The sequence below is a fragment of the Eulemur rufifrons genome, chromosome 24 (assembly GCF_041146395.1).
Source record: "Eulemur rufifrons isolate Redbay chromosome 24, OSU_ERuf_1, whole genome shotgun sequence".
NCBI lineage: Eukaryota > Metazoa > Chordata > Mammalia > Primates > Lemuridae > Eulemur > Eulemur rufifrons.
In genome coordinates, this window is record NC_091006.1 from 8,340,292 (window position 1) to 8,367,675 (window position 27,384).

The following is a 27,384-nucleotide window of genomic DNA, read 5'->3' on the forward strand; positions in this document are numbered from 1 at the left end:
TGTTTTTGTTGTACCTGTGTGTGTCTCTGTGTGTGTGTGTGTGTGTGTAGGTTGGGGTGAGAGAATCATTGCTGAAAAAGGCAAAGTCCCGAGGAGTTTTCAGGGGCCTGATGAGAATAGAGGGAAAGGGGAAAGAGGGACAAGGAGGTAGGACTGACAGGGGAGGGGACAGGGAGGTGTCCTCGGCACAGACCCCGCCCCAGTCCCATGACCCAGGAAAGTGCTCCTGCCCCAGGAGGAGGCTCAGCACAGAGGAAGGAAGGATAGCAGAGCTGACTTGTCGGAACAGCTGTGCTCGGGAGCGTTCCTGGAGCCCAAGCTCTTCTGCACAGAGGACAGAGCAGGCAGCAGAGACCATGGAGCCCCCCTCAGCTGCCCCCCGCAGAGGGCGCGTCCCCTGGCAGGGGCTCCTGCTCACAGGTGAGAGGGAGGATGCCTTGGGGCTGGGCAGAGGAGGAAGCAAAGGCATTGGTTGGGGTCTCCTGGGGAGGACGGGGCTCTGAGACAGACAGAGGGCTTCTGTTGGAGCCTGAAGAGGGGAGGGGACAACAAAAGGGGAGAGGAGGTCACAACAGGAAAGTCATCTTGAACTGGAATTGGAAAGAAGCGGGACAGTCTCAATTGTTCTCTGTTCTCCAGGTTAATCATCAATGGTCACTACATTTTGAAAATGGTAATAACTATGTCAGGGTGACGCTTCAAGTAAACATAACGAGGGGCACTAAACATGGCCCTTACCCGCCAGTGTCAGATATTATCTTTTGTTCATTGTGAAATAAACACCAGGACGTGGAGGGCCCTGGGAACGCTCATTCACTCACCCACAGGTGTCCGCAGCCTGTCCCAGGCTCTGGGGCACAACACAGGTCAGACACGTCCCTGCCCTCACGGAGCTCACGTCCCAGTGGGAGGAAGACAGACAAGCAGAGAGATCTCAAATGTGAGGCCAGCTGTGGACAAGAGCCATAGAGGGAACAGGCAGGGAAAGGTCGGGAAGGGAAGACCCAGGGTCCCTAGAGCAGGTGGCCAGGGAAGGTCCCTCCCAAGGACAGCCCTGAGTGTGAGCAGGGATCTGAGGGCAGTGGGGGGTGAGCTGTGCAGACACCTGGGAAGAGGATTCAAAGCAGGGACATGGTCAGTCCAGAGGCGCTGGAGTGATGGTGGTCACACTGCTGACCTTGGCCTAGAGGACACACTCACACACTCACAGACTCACACACAGACACACAGTCCCCCACACACTCACACAGTCATACACTCACACACACACACACACACACACTCACACACATGCCCCAAGGCTGAGGGTGAAGAGACCTGCTCCGGACCCAGGCCTCATCTTTCCATCCCAATTCCAAGGTCCCAATATGGATTGATTCTCTCTCCTCCCTCCTAGTCTCACTTGTAACCTTCTGGAACCCGCCCGCCACTGCCCAACTCACTATGGAATCCGTGCCGCCCAGTGCTGTGGAGGGGAACGACGTTCTTCTACTCGTCCACAATCTGCCACAGGATGCTTTTGGCTACGTGTGGTACAGAGGGGACAAGGTGGACAGCAGCTATCGAATTGTATCATATGTAACAGGCACTCAAGTAAACGTCATAGGGCCTGCATACAGTGGTCGAGAGACAATTTACCCCAATGGATCCCTGCTGTTCCAGAACGTCACCCTGAATGACTCAGGATACTACACCCTACAACTCGTAAACACAGATCTTCAGAATGAAGAAGTAACTGGACAGTTCCGCGTGTACCGTGAGTGATTCCCTGTGACCTCTGGGTGTTGGGGGGTTAGTTCTACTTCACACACACGGAATTATGAGGCCTGGACTGTGCCTGCCTCCCCCTCTGCATCATGTCCCATGGTGGGGTTTGGGCATTTAGGGCAGGACACACACAGGGGAGACAAACTTCAGAAGATCAGAATCCTTTCCTGCATCCAGACCCTGCAGACACTCCCTGCAGAGGAAGGACCAGTGTGACGGGTAACTCAGCAGGCATCAGCCTCAGTGCAGCCCCCGGGACCTCCCCATGGACATGACCCTGAGAAGGTCCCTATAGGGTCAGTCAGGGCCTGGCCTGAGGGGTCCCCTGGGATCCTCACAGAGAAGCTCAGGCCCAGGGCTCCTGAGTCCAGGTGACCCTGGGGAGACCTTGGCCAGGGCTGCGTTTTGGCCTCCTGACTGGAGGCCACAGTTTACCAGCTGTCCAAGGGCCATGGCTCCAGGAGCTGGTGACCAGCCAGGGCCTGACCCCACAGCCTCATCTGGGCAATCACAATGCCCAGAAAGTCATCTGAGACTCAGTGTGGATGGTACAGACCGACAGTTTCCTCAGGCCATCAGCTCACTGCCCTGGGGGACATTAGAGACTTCAGGAAAGTCACTGTCCCCACGGGGAGGAACAGAGGACAGAGGATGCTCCTGGAAGCTGCCTGTCCACCAGGGATCAGGCCGAGAGGTTCTCATGGATCCAACAACAATCGATGCTGTTTATTTGGGCAGCTCCTGTGTACGAAGCTTTAGGTCAGGTAATTGTGACTATTTTAAGGTTAATTCACAGACAAGATAAGCCAGAGACCATTTACCATGTATCCTATTTTACTGAGGGGAAACTGAGGCACAAGGCAATACAGTCATTGAATTAGGGTCACTCAGAACATGACTGAAGATCAGAGTCACAGGAGGCCTATTTGCAGCCCCAGCCTCAGCCTCCCTCAACTCCAGGGGCCTTATTCGGCATCCGGGGACCCCAACGCTGGTGGTGGGTTCAGCTGCATCTGCAGCTCAGAGGGGGAGATCCTGGTCTCGGGAGTGAGGAGCAAATGGAGCATTAGTCATTTTCACTCTAGAACTAAATCACCTGCCTCAACAAGCAGAGTCAGTGTCAGGAATGCCCAGGCCTCCCCCTCAGACACTTCCCCCACTGGACTCTAAACCAGGTGGTTCCTGGTGTGTCCGTGTCACTCCCACGGAGGGTACAGGAAAGGACGTGGCTTTCTTTCTCTGCACTCACACCCTGTACCAGCACAGGGCCAACGTGCGACACTCTCAGTTCTCTGATGAAGGAGGGAGGGAATGAATGAATGAATGATCCATAACCTCTTCAGAGACAGGATCCTGGATGCAGAATCCTAGGAAGTTCTGACCACGCCTGTTCCCCGTCCCCTTAGGGGCTGAGACCCAAGCTCCATCCTTCTTACCCCTACCCCTAAAGCCACCAGGAACCTGTCTCATGTGACTCTGGGGCTTCCCAGCTGTGGGTGGTTTCAGGGCTCCCTGGTCCTGGTCCTGGGGTCTCTGAAGTCCCTGGAACCCCCCTGTTCACTGCCATGGTGTGTCTAGCTCTTTCTGCTCCTCTGTGTCTCTCATCTTCCTCCCCCTTGATTCCAGCTGGGACTGTGCCTTCCCTGCACAGCTTCCTCCACCCTCCAGCTTTCCCCTGACACTCCCACTACCAACAGATGCCTGTCCTGGTCCCTTGCTGCTAACAGTTTGGCCAGACTTACCTCCTGGGCAATAGTAAAGGCTTCAACCTTCCACTGTGTCCCCACCCAGGGTTCTTTCCTTCAGTGAGGCCTACAAGTGGGACAGGCCATGGGACAAGGACGGGTGATGCCTCCATCTACTCTCTACACTGCCTGACCAGGGGTCAGAGGAGAAGGACAGGTCTGCAGCCCCCAAAGCCACAGGCTCATTTCACCCACGGACTCCTGACTCCAGCCTCGTCCTGGCGTGGGGCTCACATCTTCCATGGTTCCTGGGACCTTTCCAGGTGGAGCTGGCCAGACCAGTGCTCTCTGAGGGGTGACAGCCTGCTCCACAAGCACCTGCATCCCCCATGATGACACTGATATCAGAAGTGGGATCCCTCAGCTGGTGAGATGCACGAGTCAGGACGTCTCACTTACAATCTGCCCAGTTTGCAGAAATTTGATCAAACCCTAGTTGTGTTTCCTGCGGTCAAGAGAAAGGAAGAAAGCATTTCACATGCCTTGTCGGGTTCCTCCCCGTTTTGCCTAACTCTCCACGGGAATGATGGTCGTGAAACTCTTTCTAAATTTATTACCATCACACTTATCACTTCTCCTAACCTGGTATCATTCTTTTCTTTTCTTTTCTTTTTTTTTTTTTTTGAGTCAGAGTCTCGCTCTGTTGCCCGGGCTAGAGTGAGTGCCGTGGCATCAGCCTAGCTCACAGCAACCTCAAACTCCTGGGCTTAAGTGATCCTACTGCCTCAGCCTCCCGAGTAGCTGGGACTACAGGCATGCGCCACCATGCCCGGCTAATTTTTTCTATATATGTTTTTATTTGTCCATATAATTTCTTTCTATTTTTAGTAGAGACGGGGTCTCGCTCTTGCTCAGGCTGGTCTCGAACTCCTGACCTCAAGCGATCCACCCGCCTCGGCCTCCCAGAGTGCTAGGATTACAGGCGTGAGCCACCGCGCCCGGCCCATTCTTTTCTTTTTATTATTAAGACACCTCAGACTTCCCTCTGACCACTTCTGTCCTCCTAACGGCACTCGAGTGTCTCCTGACCCAGGGAGTCATGATTCCAAATCAACTGCAGCATCTTCCTTTGGGCGTAATGTGACCTGCTGGACTGCAGAGCTTGGTCCAAGACCTCATCGTGCTCTCTAGAGAAATATTCCTCCCAGCAATTGGTCTTAGATCCTGAGTATTAATAACACTTTTCAGACATGGAAGAAATTTAACTTCTCCTATTCCTACCCCATCCGCCCAACACACGAGGTCCATGAGGCCAGATTCCAGCACGTTCGTGCTCCCTCCTTTGCACCAGGCAGGTCTGCATTTCCAAATGTCCATGTGTGTTTCCAGAATGATCCATACACAGTCCTCACCTGCCCTCTGCAGGGGGAGAAGGGACATTAAGTACCAAGGGCAAGGAACATGGCTCTGTTCCAAACCCACCAAGACCTACCTACCTGTCCCCTTACTCTTTTCTAGATCATTCCTTGGACTCCACTCTACCTTTTAGGACTCACTGGCTCATGTCAGTCATCATCAAGCAACTGGGAAAAACAACCCCCACCTGTGGCCCCACAGCCTGACTGCTGAGCTGATCTCCAGGCTGGCTCCTGCTCTCCCTGCGTTATTTGTGCTCAAACACCCAGCCCAGGCCAGGCTGCCCAGTAACCTCAGGGTCTAAGGACAATGGGAAGTCCCATTAGTACTCATCTCTGGGATATCTGAGGACAGCCTCAGAGAAACACACCTAGCAGGGACAAAGTAGGACTATGAAGCTAGGAGGGACCTAACGCCCGCACATTCCAGGTGGGGACCACAGGGTCAGTCAGGCAGTCAGGGAAGGACCAGGAAAGGCACCAGGGTTGGGGTGCAGGGGCACTCTGGCTCCAGGTGCTGTGTCCGTCCACCACTCAATGCTGCTGCTCAGCTGAGAAAGTCTGTGCATCTCCCACAAACAGAGCAGGTGGCCTCACGTTCTCTGAGCCCTCAGATCATCATGCATGTGTCTTGTGACACACACTCCTGCCTTGGTCCTTTAATCACGAAGGTTGGCTGAGAGGTTAGAGATGCCAACTCTGATTGAAAGATGACTTTAGAGGAATCAAAGGTACCACACACGGCAACCTTCTCTCTGTTATCTGCACAGCGGAGTTACCCAAACCCTCCATCACAAGCAACAACTCCAGCCCCGTGGAGGATGAGGACTCTGTAGCCTTAACCTGTGAACCTGAGACTCAGGACACAACCTATCTATGGTGGATAAACGGTCAGAGGCTACAAGATACTGACAGGCTGGTGTTGTCCCAGAACAACAGGACCATTATTTTACTCAATATCACAAGGAATGACACAGGACCCTATGAGTGTGAAAACTGGAACCCAGTGAGTGGCAACCGCAGTGACCCGGTCACCCTGGATGTGCTCTGTGAGTATTTTCTGTTCCTCCACGGCCCAGGCTGCAGCCCAAATCAACACAGCCAGAGACCAGGCCATTCAGTCCCTCTCGGGTCCAAGTACACAGACCCTGAGCCCTGGACACCCACGCTGGCCAAGACTTCCTGCCCCAGGAAAACCCAGGCCAGCCCAGCCTTGAGCAAGAATAGGAGGGAAGGGCTGCTCCTGTTCCCCAGGCAGAAGTTCACTGATGTGATCATATAGCTCACTGTAACCTTGAACTCTCGGGCTGAAGTGATCAATCCTCCTGCCTCATCCTCCTGAGTAGGTAGCTAGGACTACAGGCATACACAACCAAGCCCAGTTAGGTTTTTTAATTTTTTGGAGAGACGGGGTCTGGCTATGTTGCCCAGACTGGTCTTGAACACCCAGCCTTAGGCAATCCTCCTACTTTGGCCTCCCAAACCACTGAATTATAGGAATGAGCCACCAGACCTGGCCAAATTGTAACTTTTTAAACACTGTTGTCATAGGATTCAGAGGGACACTGTGACCCTTCTACAGACCAGGAGCTTCCCCTTTCCTCTGATGACATCACATGTGGCTTTGTTCTCTTTGTCCAGATGGACCCGACGTCCCCACCATTTCCCCCCCAGACTCCTATTACCGTCTAGGTGCAAACCTCAACCTCTCCTGCCACGCGGCCTCTAACCCGCCTGCACAGTATTCCTGGCTTTTCAATGGGAGTCTCCAGCAATCCACACAAGAGCTCTTCATCCCCAACGTCACTGTGGATAACAGCGGATCCTATATCTGTATCGCCCACAACTCTGCCACTGGCCACAACAGGACCACAGTCAAGACTATCACAGTCTTCGGTAAGTGAATCCCTGGAGGATTGGCATTAAGTTTTGGCAGGGACTATGTCTGCTGTCCAGAGAAGAGCCATAAAAGGGTTTTCTTTCCAAGCCTGAGTCCTGGGCACAAACAAGTCCCAACTTCTCCCCGGAGCCCGCCAACTCCATCTCTGCAGACTGTCTGTTCCCCTGGCTTCTCTGATTTCACACACTTGACCTTGGGTCCAGCCTGGAGTGTGGGGAGGGGGTTCCCTCAGCCCCAGAGAGCCCCATCTACTGGGAGGGACTTCACAGAGGTCAGAGGAGGAAAGGTAAATGGCTTCTCTGTGTCATAAACTTGTCCCTTTCTGTCAGCTTTTGTTTTCTTTTACCTACTCCATGAGCTGCAAGGAACATACGAGGTTTTGAAATAGGCTCACATTATTTTTCCCCAAATGAGAGGAGGAAACCCCCTCGGAGGAGGGATGAGCATCTCAGAGCTCTGCTCCCTGCTCTGCTCCCGGCTCGCCTGGTGACCAGCTCTGCTCTGATTCCATCTGGGGAGGGACAGGTCATGTGAGAAGGTGCCTGGCCTGAATCTGGCCACACTGTGCTGCCAATCAATGCCAGAGCCTTCCCCTGGTGAAGCTGCAGGGAAATGGGAACAGAGAGAACCTGGGGGCAGACTCCTGAGCTATGTCCTAGCTCCCAAGTCACCAACTTTGTGAGGCTGTGGACACAACACATGGCACACATCACAGAGAACAGCGAGTGATACCCACGTGGAGAAACCGGGAGATCCACCCGTGGAATCTCTGCATGGCAGGGAAGGGCCAGCGCCAAAAATCTACATTTATAGAGAGGGCAAGAGTTCCAGCCACCATATAGTGTACGTAGACACACACACATACACACACACACATACACTATAAAACATACAATATACGCCCCTGTATATACATCTATATTATGCATATAGTGTGTAACATACATTTTACCATAGTAATCCTTCTTCAGTGGACAGTCCAGTACCATTAAGTACATTCACACTGCTCTGCTATCATCACCATCATCCACTCATAGACCTCTTTTTTTCCTTCGAAACTGAATCTCTGTGCCCATTGAACACCTGGGCAGAACTGCCCCACCTCCAGGCCCTGCAGCCTGAGAACTCAACTGGCCCCTAGACTTGCTCCTGGTCTCCCTGTGTTATGTCCACTCAACACCCAGGCCCAGCCATCACCCATCTCTAGGGCGTCCTTGAGAGGTGAGGCCTCGGAGAAAACACACCTCGGCTGGGCAATGTAGGACCGTGCAGCTGGAAGGGGTCAGCACCCACATGTCCTGAGGTCACTCAGGCAGTCAGCAGGTCAGGGAAAGACCAGGAGAGGTGCCAGGGAATCTCTGACTCCTGGTCCTGTGTCTGTCCACAACCCAAGGCTGTGGCTTAATTCAGGCTTGAGAACATCTGTGCGTCTCCCAGACAGAGCAGGCAACTTCACATTCTCTGAGCCCTGAGATCATTCAGCATCTGTCTTGTGACATGCACGCCTGCTTTAGTCTAGTAAGGAATAATGTTGGCTGAGAAGTAAGAGATACTAACTGTGGCTGAATGATGCCTTTGGAGGAATCGATGGTACCACACACGGCAAACTTCTCTCTGTTACCTGCACAGCGGAGTTACCCAAACCCTCCATCACAAGCAACAACTCCAGCCCCGTGGAGGACGAGGACTCTGTAGCCTTAACCTGTGAACCTGAGACTCAGGACACAACCTATCTATGGTGGATAAACGGTCAGAGGCTACAAGATACTGACAGGCTGGTGTTGTCCCAGAACAACAGGACCATTATTTTACTCAATATCACAAGGAATGACACAGGACCCTATGAGTGTGAAAACTGGAACCCAGTGAGTGGCAACCGCAGTGACCCGGTCACCCTGGATGTGCTCTGTGAGTATTTTCTGTTCCTCCACGGCCCAGGCTGCAGCCCAAATCAACACAGCCAGAGACCAGGCCATTCAGTCCCTCTCGGGTCCAAGTACACAGACCCTGAGCCCTGGACACCCACGCTGGCCAAGACTTCCTGCCCCAGGAAAACCCAGGCCAGCCCAGCCTTGAGCAAGAATAGGAGGGAAGGGCTGCTCCTGTTCCCCAGGCAGAAGTTCACTGATGTGATCATATAGCTCACTGTAACCTTGAACTCTCGGGCTGAAGTGATCAATCCTCCTGCTTCATCCTCCTGAGTAGGTAGCTAGGTCTACAGGTATACACAACCAAGCCCAGTTAGGTTTTTCAATTTTTTGGAGAGACAGGGTCTGGCTATGTTGCCCAGACTGGTCTTGAACACCCAGCCTTAGGCAATCCTCCTACTTTGGCCTCCCAAACCACTGGATTATAGGAATGAGCCACCAGACCTGGCCAAATTGTAACTTTTTAAACACTGTTGTCATAGGATTCAGAGGGACACTGTGACCCTTCTACAGACCAGGAGCTTCCCCTTTCCTCTAATGACATCACATGTGGCTTTGTTCTCTTTGTCCAGATGGACCCGACGTCCCCACCATTTCCCCCCCAGACTCCTATTACCGTCTAGGTGCAAACCTCAACCTCTCCTGCCACGCGGCCTCTAACCCGCCTGCACAGTATTCCTGGCTTTTCAATGGGAGTCTCCAGCAATCCACACAAGAGCTCTTCATCCCCAACGTCACTGTGGATAACAGCGGATCCTATATCTGTATCGCCCACAACTCTGCCACTGGCCACAACAGGACCACAGTCAAGACTATCACAGTCTTCGGTAAGTGAATCCCTGGAGGATTGACATTAAGTTTTGGCAGGGACTATGTCTGCTGTCCAGAGAAGAGCCATAAAGGGTTTTCTTTCCAAGCCTGAGTCCTGGGCACAAACAAGACCTAACTTCCCCCCGAGCCCTCCCACTCCATCTCTGCAGACTGTCTGCTCCCCTGGCTTCTCTGATTTCACACACTTGACCTTGGGTCCAGCCTGGAGTGTGGGGAGGGGGTTCCCTCAGCCCCAGAGAGCCCCATCTACTGGGAGGGACTTCACAGAGGTCAGAGGAGGAAAGGTAAATGGCTTCTCTGTGTCATAAACTTGTCCCTTTCTGTCAGCTTTTGTTTTCTTTTACCTACTCCATGAGCTGCAAGGAACATATGAGGTTTTGAAATAGGCTCACATTATTTTTCCCCAAATGAGAGGAGGAAACCCCCTCGGAGGAGGGATGAGCATCTCAGAGCTCTGCTCCCTGCTCTGCTCCCGGCTCGCCTGGTGACCAGCTCTGCTCTGATTCCATCTGGGGTGGGACGGGCCATGCGGGGAAGGTGCCCGGATGGCCTGGACTAAATCTGGCCACACTGTACTGCCAATCAATGCCAGAGCCTTCCCCTGGTGAAGCTGCAGGGAAACAGGAAGAGAGAGAGCCTGGGGGCAGACTCCTGAGCTGTGTTCTGGCTCCAAAGTCACCAACTTTTTGAGGCTATGGACACAGCACATGCCACACACCACAGAGAACAGTGAGTGATACCCACGTGGAGAAACAGGGAGATCCACCCATGGAATCTCTGCATGGCAGGGAAGGGCCAGTGCCAAAAATCTACATTTATAGAGAGGGCAAGAGTTCCAGCCACCATATAGTGTACGTAGACACACACATACACACACACACACACACACACACGCACGTACACACTATAAAACATACAATATACGCCCCTCTATATGCATCTATATTATTCATATAGTGTGTAACATACATTTTACCATAGTAATCCTTCTTCAGTGGACAGTCCAGTACCATTAAGTACATTCACATTGCTCTGCTATCATCACCATCATCCACTCATAGACCTCTTTTTTCCTTCCAAACTGAATCTCTGTGCCCACTGAACACCTGGGCAGAACTGCCCCACCTCCAGGCCCTGCAGCCTGAGAACTCAACTGGCCCCTAGACTTGCTCCTGGTCTCCCTGTGTTATGTCCACTCAACACCCAGGCCCAGCCATCACCCATCTCTAGGGCGTCCTTGAGAGGTGAGGCCTCGGAGAAAACACACCTCGGCTGGGCAATGTAGGACTGTGCAGCTGGAAGGGGTCAGCACCCACATGTCCTGAGGTCACTCAGGCAGTCAGCAGGTCAGGGAAAGACCAGGAGAGGTGCCAGGGAACCTCTGACTCCTGGTCCTGTGTCTGTCCACAACCCAAGGCTGTGGCTTAATTCAGGCTTGAGAACATCTGTGCGTCTCCCAGACAGAGCAGGCAACTTCACATTCTCTGAGCCCTGAGATCATTCAGCATCTGTCTTGTGACATGCACGCCTGCTTTAGTCTAGTAAGGAATAATGTTGGCTGAGAAGTAAGAGATACTAACTGTGGCTGAATGATGCCTTTGGAGGAATCGATGGTACCACACAAGGCAAACTTCTCTCTGTTACCTGCACAGCGGAGTTACCCAAACCCTCCATCACAAGCAACAACTCCAGCCCCGTGGAGGACGAGGACTCTGTAGCCTTAACCTGTGAACCTGAGACTCAGGACACAACCTATCTATGGTGGATAAACGGTCAGAGGCTACAAGATACTGACAGGCTGGTGTTGTCCCAGAACAACAGGACCATTATTTTACTCAATATCACAAGGAATGACACAGGACCCTATGAGTGTGAAAACTGGAACCCAGTGAGTGGCAACCGCAGTGACCCGGTCACCCTGGATGTGCTCTGTGAGTATTTTCTGTTCCTCCACGGCCCAGGCTGCAGCCCAAATCAACACAGCCAGAGACCAGGCCATTCAGTCCCTCTCGGGTCCAAGTACACAGACCCTGAGCCCTGGACACCCACGCTGGCCAAGACTTCCTGCCCCAGGAAAACCCAGGCCAGCCCAGCCTTGAGCAAGAATAGGAGGGAAGGGCTGCTCCTGTTCCCCAGGCAGAAGTTCACTGATGTGATCATATAGCTCACTGTAACCTTGAACTCTCGGGCTGAAGTGATCAATCCTCCTGCTTCATCCTCCTGAGTAGGTAGCTAGGTCTACAGGTATACACAACCAAGCCCAGTTAGGTTTTTCAATTTTTTGGAGAGACAGGGTCTGGCTATGTTGCCCAGACTGGTCTTGAACACCCAGCCTTAGGCAATCCTCCTACTTTGGCCTCCCAAACCACTGGATTATAGGAATGAGCCACCAGACCTGGCCAAATTGTAACTTTTTAAACACTGTTGTCATAGGATTCAGAGGGACACTGTGACCCTTCTACAGACCAGGAGCTTCCCCTTTCCTCTAATGACATCACATGTGGCTTTGTTCTCTTTGTCCAGATGGACCCGACGTCCCCACCATTTCCCCCCCAGACTCCTATTACCGTCTAGGTGCAAACCTCAACCTCTCCTGCCACGCGGCCTCTAACCCGCCTGCACAGTATTCCTGGCTTTTCAATGGGAGTCTCCAGCAATCCACACAAGAGCTCTTCATCCCCAACGTCACTGTGGATAACAGCGGATCCTATATCTGTATCGCCCACAACTCTGCCACTGGCCACAACAGGACCACAGTCAAGACTATCACAGTCTTCGGTAAGTGAATCCCTGGAGGATTGACATTAAGTTTTGGCAGGGACTATGTCTGCTGTCCAGAGAAGAGCCATAAAGGGTTTTCTTTCCAAGCCTGAGTCCTGGGCACAAACAAGACCTAACTTCCCCCCGAGCCCTCCCACTCCATCTCTGCAGACTGTCTGCTCCCCTGGCTTCTCTGATTTCACACACTTGACCTTGGGTCCAGCCTGGAGTGTGGGGAGGGGGTTCCCTCAGCCCCAGAGAGCCCCATCTACTGGGAGGGACTTCACAGAGGTCAGAGGAGGAAAGGTAAATGGCTTCTCTGTGTCATAAACTTGTCCCTTTCTGTCAGCTTTTGTTTTCTTTTACCTACTCCATGAGCTGCAAGGAACATATGAGGTTTTGAAATAGGCTCACATTATTTTTCCCCAAATGAGAGGAGGAAACCCCCTCGGAGGAGGGATGAGCATCTCAGAGCTCTGCTCCCTGCTCTGCTCCCGGCTCGCCTGGTGACCAGCTCTGCTCTGATTCCATCTGGGGTGGGACGGGCCATGCGGGGAAGGTGCCCGGATGGCCTGGACTAAATCTGGCCACACTGTACTGCCAATCAATGCCAGAGCCTTCCCCTGGTGAAGCTGCAGGGAAACAGGAAGAGAGAGAGCCTGGGGGCAGACTCCTGAGCTGTGTTCTGGCTCCAAAGTCACCAACTTTTTGAGGCTATGGACACAGCACATGCCACACACCACAGAGAACAGTGAGTGATACCCACGTGGAGAAACAGGGAGATCCACCCATGGAATCTCTGCATGGCAGGGAAGGGCCAGTGCCAAAAATCTACATTTATAGAGAGGGCAAGAGTTCCAGCCACCATATAGTGTACGTAGACACACACATACACACACACACACACACACACACACGCACGTACACACTATAAAACATACAATATACGCCCCTCTATATGCATCTATATTATTCATATAGTGTGTAACATACATTTTACCATAGTAATCCTTCTTCAGTGGACAGTCCAGTACCATTAAGTACATTCACATTGCTCTGCTATCATCACCATCATCCACTCATAGACCTCTTTTTTCCTTCCAAACTGAATCTCTGTGCCCACTGAACACCTGGGCAGAACTGCCCCACCTCCAGGCCCTGCAGCCTGAGAACTCAACTGGCCCCTAGACTTGCTCCTGGTCTCCCTGTGTTATGTCCACTCAACACCCAGGCCCAGCCATCACCCATCTCTAGGGCGTCCTTGAGAGGTGAGGCCTCGGAGAAAACACACCTCGGCTGGGCAATGTAGGACTGTGCAGCTGGAAGGGGTCAGCACCCACATGTCCTGAGGTCACTCAGGCAGTCAGCAGGTCAGGGAAAGACCAGGAGAGGTGCCAGGGAACCTCTGACTCCTGGTCCTGTGTCTGTCCACAACCCAAGGCTGTGGCTTAATTCAGGCTTGAGAACATCTGTGCGTCTCCCAGACAGAGCAGGCAACTTCACATTCTCTGAGCCCTGAGATCATTCAGCATCTGTCTTGTGACATGCACGCCTGCTTTAGTCTAGTAAGGAATAATGTTGGCTGAGAAGTAAGAGATACTAACTGTGGCTGAATGATGCCTTTGGAGGAATCGATGGTACCACACACGGCAAACTTCTCTCTGTTACCTGCACAGCGGAGTTACCCAAACCCTCCATCACAAGCAACAACTCCAGCCCCGTGGAGGATGAGGACTCTGTAGCCTTAACCTGTGAACCTGAGACTCAGGACACAACCTATCTATGGTGGATAAACGGTCAGAGGATCCAAGACAGTGACAGGCTAGTGATGTCCCTGAACAGCAGGACCTTCATTTTACTCAATATCACAAGGAATGACACAGGAACCTATGAGTGTGGAAACTGGAACCCAGAGAGTGCCAGCCTCAGCGACCCACTCACCCTGAATGTGCACTGTCAGTATTTTCTGTTCCTCTGTGGCTCAGGCTGCAGCCCAAATTCACACAGTCTGAGACCATACCACTCAGTCCTTCTCAGGTCCAAGTGCGCAGACCCTCAACTGTGGACACCCAGGCTCGCTATGGCTTCCTGCCCCAGGCAAACCCAGGCTGGTCCAGCCTTGATAAGAATCAGAGGGAGTGGCTGCTCCCTTCCTGAGATGCTTATGGTCAACAACCTGTGATGAGAAAAAAAGGTTAATGTCTCAGACACTGGTTATGGTAGGGAGTTATTTTGGGTTTTTTTTTTTTTTTTCTTTGAGAGACAGGGTCTCACTCTGTTACCCAGGCTAAAATGCACTGGTGGGATCATGGCTCATTGTAACCTTGAACTCCTGGGCTCTAGCAATCCTCATGCCTCAGCCTCTTGAGTAGGTAGGACTACAGGCAGGCACAACCAAGCCCAGTTAGGTTTTTTTAATTTTTTGGAAAGACGGGGTCTGGCTATGTTACCCAGGCTTGTCTCAGCTCCTGGCCTCCCACCTTGGCCTCAAAAAGCACTGGGATTACAGGTGTGAGCTGCCACATCTGGCTGGGTTGTAGCTTTTTAAACAAGATTGTGATAGGGTTCAGAGGGACACTGTGGTCCTTCTACAGACCAGGAGCTTCCCCTTTCCTCTGATGACATCACATGTGGCTTTGTTCTCTTTGTCCAGATGGACCCGACGTCCCCACCATTTCCCCCCCAGACTCCTATTACCGTCTAGGTGCAAACCTCAACCTCTCCTGCCACGCGGCCTCTAACCCGCCTGCACAGTATTCCTGGCTTTTCAATGGGAGTTTCCAGCAATCCACACAAGAGCTCTTCATCCCCAACGTCACTGTGAATAATAGCGGATCCTATACCTGTATCGCCCACAACTCTGCCACTGGCCACAACAGGACCACAGTCAAGACTATCACAGTCTTCGGTAAGTGAATCCCTGGAGGATTGGCATTAAGTTTTGGCATGGACTATGTCTGCTGTCCAGAGAAGAGCCATAAAGAAGTTTTCTTTCCCAGCCTGTGTCCTGGGCACAAATGTGTCCCTGGTTCCCCCCTGAGCCCTCCCACTCCATCCATGCAGACTGTCTGCTTCCCTGGCTTCTCTGATTTCACACACTTGACCTTGGGACCAGCCTGGAGTGTGGGGAGGGGGTTCCCTCAGCCCCAGAGAGCCCCATCTAGTGGGAGGGACTTCACAGAGGGAGAAGGAGGAAGGGTCCTCAAGGTCAAGTGGCCTCTTTCTTTCACTAACACATCTTTTTCTGTCACTTTTTTTTTTTTTTTTTTTTTTTTTTTACCTATTCCATGAGCTACAAGGAACATAGGAGGTTTTAAAATAGGCTTGCATTATTTCTTCCCCAAATGAGACGAGGAAACCCCCTCGGAGGAGAGATGAGCATCTTGTCACTGTGCTCCCTGCCTGGCTCATCTGGTGACCGGCCCTGCTCTCAGTGCATTGGGGGTGGGACAGGTCATGTGGAGAAGGTGCCCGGGTTGCCTGGCTTGAATCTGGCTACGTTGTGCTGCCGGAGCCTTCCCCTGGTCAACCTGCAGTGAAATGGGAAGAGAGAGCCTCAGGGCAGACTCCTGAGCTCTGTCCTGTCTCTGAAGTCCCCGGCTGCGTGCAGCTGTGGACACAGCACCTGTGACACACCACAGAGAACAGCAAGTGATGTCCCCATAGAGAAATAGAAAGATCCACCTGTAGAGTCTCTGCAGGGAGATAAGTGGCAGCTCCAAAAAGTTTATGTCTGTAGAGAATGTAAGAGTCTCAGCCTTTGATTAACACCAGTCCACAGACCAGGAAGTAAAAGTCCTCTTCACATTGAGAAATCCTTTAGATCAGAACTTGTTCAGACACGTTGGGAAGACTGGCTGGGCCATCTTCATTTCCTAACAAATTATTTAGTGGAAGAAAGCACCTCTTTTGTGTGTAAAGGGACAGTACTAGGAAGGGGGCCTGATCACAGGAAGCTCTACGAGGTCACACAAAAGTCAATGGGAAAAACATTGCACGTGACGATGAGGTTGCAGGACATGTGGGCTGAGAAAAGGGTCCTGGTGCGGATGCTACAGAGATGTCCAGGGCAGTAGTCAGGGGTCAGTCTGGGGTCATAGGGGAGGTGCCGCCCTCTCCTTACAGAGCATCACCTGAACAAAGACAGCAGACCTTCTACAGAGGGTCAGAGCTGTCCCCTGTGTGGTCACCTTTGCACAGCTCACTGTGGGACCTGACAGCTGGCTGAGATCTCTGAGGAAGGACCATGGCCCCAGGCCCCAGGCCACTCTCAGTTGGTCACCTTCTCTGTTTGTCCACAGAGCCAGTGGCACAGCCCTCCATCCAAGCCAGCAGCACCACAGTCACGGAAGACAAGGACTCTGTGGTCCTGACCTGCCTCACAAGTGACACTGGAATCTCCATCCAGTGGATCTTCAATAACCAAAGTCTGCAGGTGACAGAGAGGATGCAGCTGTCCCAGGACAACAGCACTTTCAGCATAAACCCTGTCAAGAGGGGGGATGCCGGGGAGTATCAGTGTGAGGTCTCCAACCCAGTCAGTTACAACCGAAGTGACATCTTCAGGCTGACCGTGGAATGTGAGTGACCCCTCACCCCTTCCTACTTCTTCCTGGGAGGATTACTCTGCCAAAGGTGTGCAAAATGGATAAAAGTCCAGGGGGCAGAATATCAATTGAGAGACCATTATAGTAAACAGAATTGCAAAGTGGTTAAGAGCTCGGGCTCTGAATCAGATATACTTAGTTTTTAATCCTGGGTCTCGCATTTATTGTGTGACTTTGCATAACATTGTGTTCTTGTTTTTCTGTTAACATTTGTGTGTGTGTGGTAAAATATACAATACATAAGACCTACATTTTAGCCATTTTCAGTGTACAGTTCAGTGGCATTAAGTACATTTGCATCGTACAACCGTCACCACTATCCATTTCTGGAACTTTTTCATCCTACCATACTAAGCCTGTGTACCCCTTAAGCAATAACTGCCCACTCCCACTCCCCCGAGTCCCCAATAACCACCATTCTACTTTCTGTCTCTATGTATTTGACTATTCTAAATACCTCTCATATAAGTGGAAACATACAATATTTGTCTCTTTTTGTCTGGCTTACTTCACTTAGCATAATGTCTTCAAGGTCCATCCATGTTGTAGCGTATCACAATTTCATCCCTTCTTAAGACTGAATAATACTCCACTGTATAGATATACCACATTTTGCTTATCCATTCTTCCATCTATGAACACTTAGGTTGCTTCCTTCTTTTGCTTGTTATGAACAATACTGCTATGAACCTGGGTATATAAACATCTGTTCTAATCCCTGCTTTCAGTTCTTTTAGGTACATACCCAGGAGTGGAATTGCTGGACCAAATGGTGATTCTCTGTTTAGTTTTTTGAGGAACCACTGTATATTTTCCACCATGGCTGTACCACTTTACATTCCCACCAGCAATGCCCAAGAGTTCCAATTTCTCTACATCCTCAAAAACACTTGTTTTCTGTTTTTGGTTTTTTAGCCATCTTAATGGGTGTGAGGTGGTATATCATGGGAGTTTTGATTTGCATTTCCCTAATGATTAGCAATGTTTAGCATATTTTCATGTGCTTATGGGCCATTTGTTTATCTTCTTTGGAGAAATGTCTATGTAAGTCCTTTGCCCATTTTTTCAATTGGGATGTTTAGGGTTTTTTGGTGGTTGTTGAGTTGTAGTAGCTCTTTATATACTCTAGATATTAATCCCTTATCAGATGCATGATTTTCAAATATTTTCTCCCATTATATAGGTGGTCTTTTCACTTTCTTGATAATGTTTTTAATGCACAAAAGTTTTTAACTCCCATGAAGTCCAATTTATCTATTTTTTCTTTTGTTGCCCAGGCTTTTGGTGTCATAGACAAGAAATCATTGCCAAATCCAATGACATAAAGTTTTCACCCTTTGTTTTCTTCTAAGATTTTTATAGTTTTAGCTCTACATTTAGGTCTATGATCAATTTTTAGTTAATTTTTGTATATGGTATTAGGAAAAGGTTCAACTTCATCTTTCACATGGACATCCAGTTTTCTCAACACCATTTGCTGAAAAGACGATCCTTTCCCCGTGGAATGGTCTTGGCACCCTTGTCAAAAGCCATTTGGCCGTATATGCAAGCGTTTATTTCTGGGATCTCTAGTCTACTCCATTGGTTTCTATATCTTGTTTCATGCCAATACCACACTGTTTTGAATCCCACAGCTTTCTAGTAAACTTTGAAATAAGGAAGTGTGAGCCCTTCAACTTTGCTCTTCTTTTTCAAGATTGTTTTGGCTGTTCAGGGTCCCTTGAGATTCCATGTGAATTTTAGAATGGGTTTTTCTATTTCTGTAAAAAATCTCACTGGGATTTTGATGGGATTGCATTGAATCTGCAGTTCACTTTGGGTAGTGCTGCCATCTTAATTATATTACATCTTCCAGTTCATGAAAACAGGGCATCTTTTCCATTTCTTTATGTCTTCCTTAATCTCTTTCAGCAGTGTTTTGTAGTTTTCAGTGTATAAGTCTTTCATATTCTTCATTAAGTTGTTAATATTCCTAAGTATTTTTTGGAGTTCTTAGAAATAGAATTTTGTTCTTAATTTCCTTTTGGATTGTTCATTGCTACTGTACAAAAATACAACTGATTTTTGCATGTTGATTTTGTATCCTGCAACTTTGCTGAATTTGTTTATTAGCTCTAACAGTGTTTTTGTGGAATCTTTAGGGTTTTCTACTTAAAAGTTCATGTCATCTGCAAACAGAGATAATTTTGCTTCTGTCCAATTTGGATGCTTTTTTTTCTTCTTGCCTAATTCCTCTGGCCAGAACTTCCAATACTCCATTGAATAGAAGTGGCAAAAGCAGGCATCCTCATCCTGTTCTTGACCTTAAGGAAAAGTTTTCAGTCTTTCACAATTGAGTATAATGTTAGCTGTGGGCTTTTCATATATGGTTTTTATTAGGTTGAGATTATTACTTCTATTCCTAGTTTGAGTGTTTTTATCATGAAAGAATGCTGAGTTTTGTCCAATGCTTCTACTGATTGAATTTCATGACTGGTTGTAGGTCTATTAAGATTTTCTACTTCTTTATTATTCCACCTTAACAGGTTTTGTGTTTCTAGAAATTTGTCCATTTCACTTAGTTATCCAGTTTGTTGGCACACCATTATTCCTAGTACTCTAATAATCACTATTTTTGCAAAATTGGTAGTAATGGCTTCACTTTCATTTCTGGTTGTAGTAATTGGAATCTTCTCTCTTTCTTTCTTAGTCAATCTAGTTAAAGGTTGTCAATTATGCTGATCTTGTTTGAAAAACCAAGTTGCAGTTTCATTGATTTTTCTCCACTGTTTTCCTATTCTCCATTGTATTTATCTCCACTCTAATCTTTCTTATTTCCTTTATCCACTATCTGTCAGTTTAATTTGTTCTTTTTCTTTATCCTTAAGTTGCAAAGTTAGATTGATTTGACATCTTTCTTCTCTTTTAATGTGTTTACAGTTATAAATTTCTTGCACAAGATTCTTCTCTGAGCCTCAGATTCCTCAACCAAAAATTGCAAAAAGAACCTGCTTCATGGTATTGTTTTAAAGACTTAAATAGTCAATTAAACCTTCAGCAAAATGCCACACACAGATGAAATGTTTCATAAATGTTAGCTGCCATTATTACTACTGTCATCACTAGCCTTGAAGTTAGATAGTCCTAGCTAGAGTTAAATCCCAGACGCACTTCTCACCAGCCATACGACTTTGGGTAAGTTTTTTCACCACTCTAAGCCTCTATTTTTCATTTTTAAAATGGAAATAATATATCCCTAAGAGGGTCACTGTATAGATCAAATGAGTTACATGTAAAGTGTTTAGCACAGGGCCTGGCACATAGTAAGTACCCCACAATAGTACCTAACATTAGCATTAATCCTCTGGCTTGAGTTGACAGGGAAAAGCTAAGGCCCACATGTTTGCAACAGAAAAAAAGAAGAAACAGGTGCAACAAGTATTTTATGTAGATATAGATATAGATGGATATATAGATATTTACATACACACACATATAAATATGGGAGGGAAGACGCATTACACAAAAAAAACCCACTGGGACATGGTTACTGACCAAATATGGGAGGGGGGGGAAAGGAGCTAAATGCAAAGTCTCAAGCCTGGTACATTCATTTTCATCCACTGAGATATAGCCACGATGGGATTACACACATGCAAGATAATTTATTGGGCAAAATGCCTGTGAGGGAGAGTGGGGCAGGGGTGGGAGGAGCCTGGGAGAGCCCTCAGACCACACTGCAGATCTGATGCCTGTCAGGGACAAAGAGAAGGGCGTTTCAGGCTGCAATACAGCTCTAAGGGAGTTTCTGCAAGGCTGATGGGGAGTCCTCAAGCCAGTCACCCATCAGAGGAAACCAGAGCCTGGCAGAATTGGGCTTCATTTCATACCACCGCTGGGAGCCCCTGGAAAGCAAGGTCTCTGTGCAAAGGAGGTGGTGAACCCAGAATGCACTGGCCTGGGCCTTCTGTAAACTCAGTCCCTGTCACAGAGACCTGACAGGCTCATATTCATGGCTCTGGGACACTGAGAAAAAGATACAACCACAAAGAGGTGGAAAGTTGTAATAACATACACAAATTGCAACGAGCCTTTCTTACATTTCAAAGCCTTCAAAATTATCTGAGTGAAGAAAGAGCAGGATGGAATTGACCATAGGCTGATCACCAACCTAGAAACACGGTGAGAGGGAAAAATAATTGAAAGGATACGGTTGGCTGATCACCTCCCAGCAACCTTCCCACACACTCAAAAAGTATTCCTTGAAGAAACCAGTAGAGACTACTTCATTCTCAGAGTTATTTCCCAGGGCACCCCCACTGTAAAACAATTCCACCTTCATTCCTTCTCCTCTTTTCTTCCCTTGCAGATGGTTCATCACACGGAAATTCTCTGAGCCTCTCCACTGGAGCCATTGCTGGCATCGTGATTGGAGTCCTGGCTTGGGTAGCTTTGATTTAGCAGCCCTGGTGGATCTTCAGGAAGACTGGCAGGTATGATAGCCTTTCCTCTGTTAGGTCCATCCAAGGCTAACTGCCATGCTCGGGAGAGGAAAAGAAGTTCTTCACCTGTCTCTGGGCCTGGAGCTCCTCCTCCTCCCCCTAAACTCCTGCTTCTCAGCACTAATTCCTGCGGGCCTCTTCTTCCCTGGTCTTCATGCTCCCTGCACCCCACTGTCTCCTGGACATGGCTATTCCAATCCCCAGATAGTCTAGAGGAACAGACGCAATTATGTTCCTCTGTTCCCCAGTCAGGGAAGCCAAGGTCCAAGAAGGAAAACAAATGAGAAAACGAAAGAAGCAGCAGGAGAAAGCAAGTCATGCACTCCACTGACCACAGTAACAGGATGAGGGAGAAACAGGACAGGAAGAGAATCTAAGAGAAAGCACAAACAAGCAAAGTCCTTTCAGACAATAGGAAAAAAACAAGAATCTGCTCCTGGAAAACAAAGCAGGAACGCTCTTAGGGTAGAAGCAGGCACAGAAGCAGTCAATAGAGAATGGACCTAAAAGTGAACATCCAGCAACCAGGAAGAGTAAACCCTAGAAGGGATCATGCTTAGATTAAAGAGGCCCTAACAGGAAATGGCCCTTATGATTTTTTTTTTTTTTTTTTTTTGAGACAGAATCTCACTCTGTCACCCAGGCTGCAGTGCAGTGGCATCATCATAGCTCACTGCAACCTCCAACTCCTGGGCTCAAGTGATCCTCCTGCCTCAGCCTCTGAAGCAGCTGAGACTACAGATGTGCGCCACCACACCCAGCCTCCTTCTGAATTTTGACAGAGGGGATCACCATTTCCCAATCTTGAGTTGGCACAGGTCCTCACCCTTCCTAGCCACAGGAGTCCCCTGAGACACAGCCACACCAGAAAGGCTCACTCCACCTAGGCCAGGCCGGCCTGAGCAAGATCCCATGATCCCAGGAGCCATTTCCTCATCCTTACTCCTCCGCCTCCTGCCTCTATTATGGATGTGGGTGCTCTCCTTGGTGAGACTTTCCTTGTCTTTTGGGTGGTCTGGGCACTCTGCGCCTCAATGCCCCTCCTTGCCACTGGAGCATGTTGCTGAGAAACACATCTGGGCAAAAAGCAAGGCCTCGTGAACTGGTAGAAATCTTCAGAAGTGGATGGCGGCCTCCCGTGGCTCTACCCCTGCCCTCCTTTAATACTACTGCACCGAGTCTGCACCACAGGCTCTGAGGGAAGCGAATTTCTTTGCTGACGATGGGCCACCTGCCCACACCTAACCACTACCACTGCCAGCACCCGCCACCCCTTCAGCTAGAAATCACCAGGACTTCAGTCAGCTTTGCACTTCCACGGATTGGTAACTCTTCTTTTGTTTCCCCAGGTCAGGATCACTCTGATGACTCACCTGACAAGGTAAGCACAGCCACTTTCACTGGCTCATTTTCTCATGGAAATGACTCTGGGTAGAGCTGGTTACTCTTGAAGACATAAATGTGAGACAAATTTGGGCTAGAGTTCTTCAGTGTAACAACAAAGAAGTATTGCTAATCACACCCATGAGTCTACCTCACGGCAAGAATGTGCACCATGGAATCATCCCCATCCTGTGTTGAATACTGGCTGTGACTCTCAGTAGCTCTGTGACTCTGGCCAAGTAACTTACCCTCTTTGACCCTCAGCTTCGCCATCTGTAAAATGGGCTTTCTGCCTGCGTCAAAGAGAAGCTGATGGGATTAAACAAGTTACCGTGTGTAGAGCACCCAGCACCACGGCCAGAATAAGGAAGACACTAAGTCATTCTCCCTCCTCTACCTTCAACCTGACCCTGCTCTTCTGTGAAAAGGATAATTTCCATTCTAATGGATCTCAGATCCTGCTTCCTTTTTTTTTTTTTTTTTTTTTTTTGAGACAGAGTCTCACTCTGTTGCCCAGGCTAGAGTGAGTGCCGTGGCGTCAGCCCAGCTCACAGCAACCTCAAACTCCTGGGCTCAAGCGATCCTACTGCCTCAGCCTCCCGAGTAGCTGGGACTACAGGCATGCGCCACCATGCCCGGCTAATTTTTTCTATATATATTTTTAGCTGTCCATATAATTTCTTTCTATTTTTAGTAGAGGTGGGGTCTCGCTCTTGCTCAGGCTGGTCTCGAACTCCTGAGCTCAAACGATCCGCCCACCTCGGCCTCCCAGAGTGCTAGGATTACAGGCGTGAGCCACCGCGCCCGGCCCTGCTTCCTTTATTTCATGATAATTTTACAGAATTTTTCTCATTTTAACCTTTCAATAGAGCACACGTACATACTGAAAAGTGCTAAATCATAATTATACTTTCCTGATGTATGAGCTTTCACAAGCTCAACACACCCATGTAAACAGCACCCAAATCAAGAAACACTACCTGACCCCCTTCTCGGCACTTCCGTCCAGAGAGGAACCACTATCCTGACTTCCAGGGCTGCAGATCAGTTTTGCCTGGTTTTGCTCTTGCACAAATGAGAAATGCAGCATATCCTGATCTGTGGCTTCTTTCATTCAACATTGTGTTGTGAGTTTCCTCCATATTGTCACAGTATTTGTGGTTTGCTCATTGCCGGTGCTGTGCTATCGTATTCCACTGCACAAACACCACCGGAATCTAGGTCTTGAAACGATCATTCAGCAGAATGTCAGCAAGCAGAGGATGGGTAATAAGAGCCCTTCTCCAAAGCTCAAAGTTGCAAGTGGTGACAGGTGACAGGCCCTGGTGCTGAATCTCACTAAGCAAGTGAGGCCCTGACTCATGACACAGACTTAACTGATCACTACTTGTGCTTTTCAGATCGATGAAGTTGCATATACTGCCCTGACCTTCAAAGCCCAGGAACCAACACAAGAAACTTCAGCCTTCCCATCCTCAACAGCCACAGAACAGTTTATTCAGAAGTGAAAAAGAAATAATGCGACCTGTCCAGCTCACTGCACTGCTGATGTCTTCCAAGTCTCTCACCCTCATCTCTAGGAGATCCCATTACCCTCAGGGGAGAAGGGAAGAAGTCTCCCCCACCCTTTCTTCCCTAATGGGCACCTCCTGCCTGCCTGGTCACAGCCCTTCCCTTCAGTGTCAATACATGAAAAGGGACATCCGGGAATCTGGGAGTCTGTAGGAAACCCAACCTCCCTTGGCAGTGAAATTTGGCAAAGCCAACTTGCAACAGAGTTTCCAGAACCTCCCCACCCCTCCCCCTTTCCCCAACCTGGACTTGCTTTAAACTTATCTATTTAGCACCCACCCCAGTCCTGTCCTACCAGAGTCTAACTTGAATTTGCCATAACCTTGAGGTTACGCCCTTCTCCACTGAAGTACACGTGCCAGAAAAAAGGAGAGACAGAGAAAGTAAAGGCAGTAATGGCCTCTCCTCGCTCTCCAAAGCCTGGTGTGAACCCACCATACCAGAAAATCAAGTATATAACTAATAGTGACCTTGGAAATTCTATACCTTTGCCCACTGTCAGGGTGGTCTACCTACGGGATCAAGGTCTAGGCATCTTGCTGCTTACCTAAGCCCTTTGAAAAACCTCTCTCCAGAGAACCCACTAGAATCAACTAGGAAAACTATTTGCCAAGGTCCACAGGCAATTCCTGATGGAAAATGCAAAAGTGCACATGTTTTAAAATCTTTATGGGCTTTATTCAAGCAAGTGCTGAAAAAGGGAGGAGTTACAGCTGTGGGGGAAACAGCCTTTATTTTTTTATTATTATTATTTTTTTTTATTTCAGCATATTATGCGGGAAACAAGCCTTTAATAGACATAATCTGCTGGGAACTTGGGAAATGAATCAGAGAGCTACCCTTCAGAGATTATTTAAATTATTGTTTAAAAATGCACAATTTGAGGTATTGGGTTTTTCTCCTTTTCTCTGAGACATTCTGCCATTTTAATTTTTGTAACAGTTTATTTATGTGAAAAGGGTTATTTTTACTTAGATTAGCTGTTAAGCCAATCTGACTGCCTTAGGTGAAAGAAGCCACCAAAAAACCTCAGGTCTCTTGGTCAAGAGCCTCTCAAGGCTTTTTGTCAGAGGTTCCAAATAGAAAATAAGAAGAGGCTTCCTCGTTCATGGCTAGAAATGGATCTAACTCAGTTTCTAGGCACCTCACACCAGTCATCAACGACCATTCTATTCCACGTCTCTCCCTGTGCATCTTCTGTCTGCCCCACTCACTGTCTCAGGAAACCTTGCCTCCGCTAAGGTGCATTTGGTCCTTGAGAAGTGGGAGCACCCTACAGGGACACTATCACCCATGCTGGTGGCATTGTTTACAACTAGGGGGCTGTACTGGTGTTAATACCTTGGGAAACAGGGCTGTGAGAGGGTGTTAGGACATGGGGGGGCTTGTTATAACTCGGCCCTAGGCATTTTGAACAGCCTCTGGGATCTGTCTTTTTTCCCATGGGGTCCATGGACATGTCTTAGAATAAAAAGGAAGCGTGGGAGGAGAGGCAAACGTGCTTCTCACCCAGCCTTCTTCTACACAGATGGAATCTCTTTGGGGCTCAGAGAAAGGTTTTATTCACTGTTGCCTACTTGATCTCATGCTATGCCTAAGAGGCCTTCTCCAGGAGAATTAGTTGGAAATTCTATGAACTCAGGTATCTCTTTCAGGGTTTTCTAACCCTGACATGATTGTACATACTTTCCCTCATCCATGCTATGCTGTTATTTAATTTTGTCTAGCTAAAGCCACTTCCCAATTATTTGTAAAATTTGCTCTATATTTCTAATAAAAATAATATATCAGACATCAACATGCTGTATCATGGTTGATACTACTTTAGACAATGTCATCTTTACAGGCAGAAGAAAGAAATTGTTCTATGGGGAGTCAGAGTAAACCTATTTCTAAGTCTACAGATATTTGATCTAGTGATCAGAGAATTAGCTAAATTCATTCACACACCTGCTAACAAACTGGGTATATCTGGAAGCAACAGACAGCTCCAACCTGCCTATCTTCCTCTAGGAGAGAAGATAATTTCATGAGCAAAAGATCTCCAGGCCTCTTCATTAGGGGCCAACAGTTCCCACACAGGTGGATCCAGTGATTCGGGTGTAGCAATACGAGGGTCTCCACAGGTTCAGTCGCACAGAAACTTCCCTAGACCTCCTGTCTCCTCCCTGTTCCCAGTTCCTTTTTGCTGCCCTCCCAGAGGGTCAGATCTCTTCTAACATGAATAACCTTCATTTATCAATTCCACTAAGTATTAACCTCTTACCTCATTTCCTTCGCTTCCGAGCAATTGACATCCCAGTGCTGCCTTTCCCTTTCCTCATCACCCAGTTCCTCCTGCCCCTGCAGTGGGGCCTCCATACCCAAGACCACGGAAGCAGCAGAAAACCAGTAACCCTCTCTTGGCCAAATGCCAAGGTATTTTCACCATCCTCACACTTTTCACTTTGACAACATCTAAGACCACAGACAACTTTGTCCTTCTGGGGCATTCCCCCACCTACGGATTGCACCCCAACACCAAATTTAGTACTCAGGCCCTTCTTGTCCCCCTCCTTCCTCAGCTTCAGTGACCTCTCTGCAGAGGCTCCCACATTTACATCTCCAACCCCTGCTACTTCCCAGCGCTCCTGACACCCGCATCCAAGGGCCGTCTGAAATCCCCCATTTAAACCAGCCCTGCCCCGGCTCACTCACTTCCCCCAGTGACACCCCACAGTTTCCCCAGCCCCTGCTCATTTGTTCCCCAGATTCAGCACATCCTCAGAGCCTCTCAATCCTTTTGTAACATCTCCCACTTATGTCATTCTCTCCATTTCCATAAACCCAGTTAACCCAGGCCCTCAACAGCTGCTGCCAGCACTGCATGACTTCCTGCCTCCAGTCTCTCTGAACCCTCCTGCATCCCGCTGCCTCACTGCCTTCCTGAGAGTAGTTCACCCTCCTACTCAAGAATCCCTAGTGGCCTACTCTGGTCTATTCAATAGGTTCAAATTTCTTCTCTTTACTAATCCTTCTTACTTCTTTACCCCTACTCCCTAGTGTAATACTCCAT

The 27,384-nt window shown here is 48.9% G+C and overlaps 1 protein-coding gene across 1 annotated transcript; it reads left to right on the forward strand.

Annotated features, from left to right (window-relative positions):
• Positions 1–286: 286 nt before the first annotated feature.
• Positions 287–21,333, forward strand: CEACAM5 (CEA cell adhesion molecule 5). Its single transcript, XM_069456780.1, has 13 exons — positions 287–420; positions 1,397–1,756; positions 5,638–5,916; positions 6,509–6,763; positions 8,397–8,675; positions 9,268–9,522; positions 11,179–11,457; positions 12,050–12,304; positions 13,963–14,241; positions 14,940–15,194; positions 16,456–16,466; positions 16,590–16,866; positions 21,242–21,333. The coding sequence occupies exons 1-13, from the start codon at positions 357–359 to the stop codon at positions 21,331–21,333; spliced, it is 2,940 nt and encodes a 979-aa protein (XP_069312881.1). The 5' UTR covers positions 287–356.
• Positions 21,334–27,384: the final 6,051 nt, after the last annotated feature.

Coding starts and splice junctions, on each gene's coding strand:
- CEACAM5 (XM_069456780.1), top strand. CDS start 357: ATGGAGCCCCCCTCAGCTGCCCCCCGCAGAGGGCGCGTCCCCTGGCAG. Junction 8,676..9,267: donor GGTCACCCTGGATGTGCTCT/GTGAGTATTTTC, acceptor CTCTTTGTCCAG/ATGGACCCGACGTCCCCACC. Junction 11,458..12,049: donor GGTCACCCTGGATGTGCTCT/GTGAGTATTTTC, acceptor CTCTTTGTCCAG/ATGGACCCGACGTCCCCACC.